Here is a 6,541-nt window from a genome sequence, read left to right on the forward strand (position 1 = left end):
CACTAAGGTTGGGTTTGGGTCATCAGCTAGGTCAATTCAGTACCCAACTTATCAGTTACAAATCCATTCATACTCACATTCATTCTTTACATTCCCTCCCAATTCAATTAGGGTGACGGAGTTCTCGATATTCCTCCATCACCTTTACACAAATTATACAACTAACCTAATTGAGGATCAATGGGTGTACTCAATATTCCGCTATCAGCCATCTCACATCATACATTCACGCTAATAAAACATTCACTCCCAACACCAAGCTAGGTATGCACAGCTATATACAATGGAACAACTCCATTTCCTTCAAGAATCGTAACAGAGGACCCAAACACTTGCAGCCGTGTACAAGTACAATTCTTAAAGTGGGTGGCATTCCTGCGCCTTCTCAGTATGGATCCAAGGAATTGCACCCTTCAATTAGGTGGGACACATCATGCAACATTTCTCTGCTGGACACATGGTCTCAAAAGTAAGTGTCTGAGTCAACCTTGCCTGGCCATCTCAACCATGACTTTAGATAAAAAGTATAATTAATTTAAATTCGATATTCCTCAATCACCCTTTTCACATATTATACAGGTCGATGGAGTACTTGATATTCTGCCATCGAACCTCTCACATTACACCTTCACGCCAATAAATACATTCACTCTCAACACAAACTAGGTATACACAATACTACTTCCTCAAAAATCGGAACGGGGAATAACGTTTATTATTATTATTATTATTATTATTATTATTATTATTATTAGAAGGAATAATAGGAGTAAAAAGGGTGTTCAGTCAAATTCTTTGCAAGAAGTCAGTTGCTCAAACTATCCTTTATGTATCGACCTTTGGGTAGTGACGTTATCGCCTTTTCCAACAGATTTTATTTCGAATATTCACATTCTTTTAACAATTTTTCTTTAAGTCTTTCGACTTTACATTAAAGTTAAACGAAAACGGTAGAAAATAGCCTTCCATACCAAATCCTATGGACATGGCACCTGCTGACCTGAACAATGTTTTGCGACATTCAAGTTTCAATAGAAATGGCAAATGAAATACAGCGTTTTGAGAGAAAAAGTTTAAAAAAAGTAAATAAATAGAAAAAGAAAATAAAGTGGGCTGACTTGGATGGGGTAAATTTTAATGGACATTGGCCGGCTTTGCTCGTGGCACCCTTGCTCTGTAGCATTGCTCACAGTGGAAACTTTAAACTTGTTTGAGAACATCTGTTTTCCGTTGTGTACATGTTTTTTTTCCTCTGTACTTCAACACGACGTGCGCAGAGATCCTTGTCTGCACAGGTTGCTTTTCCTCCGATAAACACTGTATAAATATAAAAGTCTAAAAGTCCTAAGTCTCTTTCTGTTCACTTGTGTTTCCACCCCCCCTCGTCCATGGATTTAGACTTTCTTCTCATCCAAACTGGCAATTTTTGAAAATGAGAGATGGATGTGAGTATTTCGCTCGTTGAACCTTATCGAAATGTCTAATACGTTTTTTTTTTATTTTTACCAGATAAACCCGGAAATGTCTACTTCGAGTGGAAACGTCCTGGAAGACGAAGAGCTCACCTTGCCCAGGGCGTCGATAAACAAGATGATCAAAGAGATCGTGCCGTCGCTTAGGGTTGCGTTCGAGTCGAGAGAGCTCATCCTCAACTGCTGCACCGAGTTCATCCACCTCATCGCCTCAGAGGCCAATGAAATTTGCAACCAGAGCAAAAAAAAGACTATCAATGCAAAGCATGTCCTACTCGGTATGAATTTTAACGTATTTTATTAGTTTCCAGTAATTAGATGCATTTGACCATCCAGGTGTTTGCACACTGGTATAAATGCACCAGTTATTTCGGAATCAGTTATTTCGGAAACCACATTGTCAGTTAATTGAATTGTTTAGTTTTGAAAAGGTTTTGATGACAAGTGGTTCCATTTCTGTAGAAGCCCTTTACAGTTGAAACAGCATATCTAAAGTATTCTTGTTAGCTAAAGAAATCACATTTTTTTCTGATGGCTGCCCAGGACAAAATCGCATTCACATAGTACTGCAATTTTTACTTGCACTTTCACATAAAGCACACACATTGGACATAAAGCAGTATTTCCCTGTGAGGGGTCACAGTTTCCTCCCTTGTAATAGGGTGTTTGGTGTGAATAAAAGAAAATTAAAAAGAATCAATCGTGTACATTCCAAAGCAGAATACAGATCTGATCAGCACAAGTTTGAACTGAAACTGAATTCTACTGGAGGATAATGAGATCATGGTAATCTTCAATAGCTGGTAGTCAAAGCTTTACAAGAAACAAATTGTCCCTGTTGGGGAATTGGCATTGCAAAGAAGAAATAATATGGAGAAAATAAGTTGCAGAATATTGGATTATTATTACTTTGAGATGAGGAAAGGTGTATTGAAGGCATATACTACTAAATACGGATATGCATCTGCCACTTTTTGTGAATAGGCACCATTTCACAAAAAAAAAAAAAAAATTGAAAATTGATATTTTTCGTTTTTTAATATTTTTATTTTGCTGTTTACTTGCTCAAATCAACTATGTGAATATATCATTTTACAGCATTTTTATGTAGATTGTGATGCAAATATAGTAAAAGCTTTATTGCTAGTGCACTGCAATGCTAAAATGATAAGTTTCATTGAAATGTTAAATCAAAATTTATTGAAAAAGGAAACAAAATAATCTTTTTTTTTTCTGAAAATAACACATACATTGGAAATACCATGGAATAGAGTAGTTGTAATTGTGTAAGTGTACTTTAAATCTTAGGTGCTTAATAAAATTCATTTGCACAAATTTTAAGGATAAATCATTCTAAGAGATAGGGATTAAGGAAATTCAATGCATATGCTTTCTCTATGGCAATCATAGTCTGCTTGCGTCCAGGAAATTGTCATGAATGGATTTCATTGCCCAACCCCCATTATTGGAATAAAAAACGTCTAATACCGGATTTGGATACAGTCATGTGCTGTGAAGCTTTTCAAGGCCTTGACGGTCTGACGAGTGGACAGCCAGGTTGGTATGTCATGGATTTGAACCAGACTTTTTTTCGGTGATTCTACACTACAAAATATTGGACACATATCCACTACTTCTTATGGAATAGGCCCTGGTTTCGCCAAAAATTTTTTTGAAAGTTGAATTTTTCTATTTTTAATATTTTATTTTGCCATTCTACTTGGCATACATTCTCAACTATGTGAATATATCATTTTATATATTCAACTTCAAAATAGAAAAATTCAACTTTCAAAAAAATTTGAATAAAATATAAAATAATAAAANTATATTATATAGATTGCAATAAAAATATAGTAAAAGCTATCAGTTTTATCAATAACCAAAACATTTCTTAAAGTATTTTCAAGTATACTAGGTCATACATTTTTTCATATAACTGTCAGATTAAACCCCATTTGGATGCTTATTAAATTGTGACTACAGCTACTTAATTGGTAATTAATTGTTAAAATTTCTGTATTTAAGTAATTAAAAATGCTTTACGAAGGTGAAATAATGATAAATGTTATGTATTGCTATCAGTAAATTTTCAAAATCAGTAGGGTAACATTCTTGAAAAAATTTTATACTGTCGCTAATGATTTGTGAAAGTTCATGTCCAACATTATTTATTATCTATTACGTTTTTATATAGCTCACTATACCAAAACTAAAGTTTCTTTTTCTTATATAAATTGGCATTTACCATAGCTGTGCCACTTACTACTTGAATCAGTTAATTCAGAAACCCCATAAGTCATTCTTTTTTTGAAAATTGACTGTTTTGCTCAAATTGATGCTTTAGAGGTAGAAGCACAAGTTTGAGGCATAAACCCTTCAAGTCATAAGTATTGCCTAAACCACTTGCCGATAATTCCCTTTGCTGCAAAAACCCTATAAGTCATTAACACAAAACACTACAAGAATTGGTGGCTGTAACATTATAAAAAGTTAATGAACTCTGAAGAAACTAATGGAAGAGCAACACTAAGGGATAAGAAAGTTGTGTTCAAAGTTTATAGGTTTTGCCAAATGATCTATGATATGAAGAATCTGAGATTAGTTATTGCAAAATGCTTCATTGATTGACCATCAATTCATACGTTCTGAGTAAAAAACACTAACAAATTATCCGATCAAACTTCCTACTTCACTGGCCTATACAAGCAGGCAGCTGGCATAAAGAAAAAGAAACTTGATGACAGCTGGATTCTGCTACCAGAATAATAATGAATTGGCCAACAACTTAAGTCTAATCATGAAGATTTCTTTTATTTAATAATTTTTAATACCTTTTGACGATGGTTTTATTTTGTTCCTAAAGGAGAAATAAATAATTTATTTGTTTTAAATTATCCCACTTGGATTGGTAAAGAAGGAGTGGCCACCTCATTCCCCCAATCATATGGTCATGGATTTCTATGTTTGGGGATTTCTTAAGAAGGTATACAGTTCAGTAGTGAATCCAAAACGGTGGTAGCCCTGATGTTAGATATTTGTTATTCTCAATACGGTAGAAATTTACAAAAAATCAAAACTCGTCAGGGTCAGAAAGTACGTGTAGGGATTATACATTGAAAGTTGTTTCAAATAGAGTTCATCCATCACTCAAAAAAAAACAATTTTGCCCTTTTGCTGGGACACCCTGTATTTGTCGACTGATAACTAAATTAAAAATTAAATAGTTTATTAACATGCTCAATGAAGCCTGGTTATTCAATTTCTCCCTCCTGGACATCAAACAATGCCTATTCTTAGAAACGTTATGCGTCATGACTGCATACAGGTCATCTTTTCGGGAGCAGGTTGGGCCTTTATGCAGGACACTAGCACTGATTGTGTTAATTAACCAAAACACAACATAAATTAAATGTTAATGTCTGCGGTCTAGTTGAGAAAAAAAAACTAGATGTCAATCTCAAATTTCAAGGTAGGTATATCAGAATGACCAGACATGGCGGTAGAGTGTAGTTTAGTATGTTACAAACAACCGGGTCCAAAATTAATAGACTGAATGAATATCAATTTTTAAAGGGCACGACTTTGTTATAATTCTGGGGGCACTGAAGATGGCAAAATGCGTCTGAGCGAGGATAGGCAGTTCAATGATCAGTAACAACCAAATTAGGGTTCATCACTCTGCAATGCAGACCACATTGAGTATTACAAAACCTGCTTGGAATAACAAAACAAACAATATTAGTGGCAATTTTTGTGTGCTTTTTGTATAAACAATAACTTAGCTGCCCCTGAATTGCATAATTATTTTCTTCTCATGTCCAGCACAATTGATGTATTCTTATTAAAAATATAATAATTTTCTCTCAGTTGCTCTGAACATTCTTACTTGCAATCATACTAGCCATGTCATATTAAAAGTACTAAACTACACTCCAAACAATTAAAGTAAGTTCTTTCATTAGTGTGTTCTCCTTAGCTCTACATTCCATAATAATGATAATTTGACATAAATTCTTTGTCTTCCTGACTGTAAACATTATTGAAAAATATGCTTAAGTTGCATGAGAAATCTTGCTCTTTGTGGTTATTGTATTATGTTGTTCTTGGAATATATTTTGTTACTTTAAATCAAATTGGCTTACACATACAAATTGGCTTTGTTTCAGCCCTTGACAGATTGGGGTTTGATGATTATCGGGTTGTGGCTGAGGACGTACTCAAGGATTGTAAGGAGGTAGCGGCTAAGAAGAGGAGACAGAGCACCAGGCTCGAAAACCTCGGAATACCCGAGGAAGAGTTGCTGCGTCAGCAACAGGAGCTGTTTGCAAAGGTTTTTATTTTATTTTTATATTTTAATAATGATAATTTAAAAAACATTGTTTGTAGGCTAGAGAGGAGCAGGCCCAAGCAGAGCAACAACAATGGCTGCAACTTCAAGAAGCGACCAAAATAGTGAATATGCAAAAGACTGCTGATGAAAGCGATCCCGATGATTATTCTTAATTTCACCATTAAAATGTTTGTGTGATGTAAATAAGGATGCTGAGATTTTTATCAATTAAAAAAAAAAAAAAAAAAATAGGAGTAAATTATTTATTCTCTCATTTTTGTTTCAAACTGAACCTTCATTATGGACATTTTTTTCTTTCAACAAACTGGTTTATTAAAATATCCATTGTAAATAATAAATGACATTGAAGATATCTTTTTAATAGCTTTTCATTTTTGAGCTATGTATGTTCAATGTTATCAATTTTGATATATTATTTTTAGATTGGTATTTTATCGTTTGAAAAAACTTATCCACATAAATTTTTTTTATGACTGAAAACAAACATTTTGTATTACACCTATATTTAATTGTAATTTTTAAGATGGCAATTGAATAAATTTATATCCTGAAAAATACAATAATTTCAATTCTACAATCATTTTCTCTTTTCAATTCCATCCCTACATAGAACAAACATTATGGTCCAAGTTATAAATAATTAGATAACCTTGGAAGACTATAATTTACTTGGTTTCATTTTATTGAATTTAATGTATGACTGATGGTTTAACAG

General features: G+C 33.5%; 1 protein-coding gene across 1 annotated transcript; it reads left to right on the forward strand.

The window, feature by feature from the left end:
• The first annotated feature begins 1,162 nt into the window (after positions 1-1,162).
• Positions 1,163-6,059, forward strand: LOC106667653 (protein Dr1). The gene is made up of 4 exons (XM_014395732.2): positions 1,163-1,445; positions 1,510-1,750; positions 5,642-5,805; positions 5,862-6,059. The coding sequence occupies exons 1-4, from the start codon at positions 1,440-1,442 to the stop codon at positions 5,976-5,978; spliced, it is 528 nt and encodes a 175-aa protein (XP_014251218.1). The 5' UTR covers positions 1,163-1,439; the 3' UTR covers positions 5,979-6,059.
• The last annotated feature ends 482 nt before the right edge of the window (positions 6,060-6,541 follow it).

This window comes from Cimex lectularius, unplaced genomic scaffold (assembly GCF_000648675.2).
Source record: "Cimex lectularius strain Harlan isolate CLEC.00 unplaced genomic scaffold, Clec_2.1 scaffold171, whole genome shotgun sequence".
Classification (NCBI taxonomy): Eukaryota; Metazoa; Arthropoda; class Insecta; order Hemiptera; family Cimicidae; genus Cimex; species Cimex lectularius.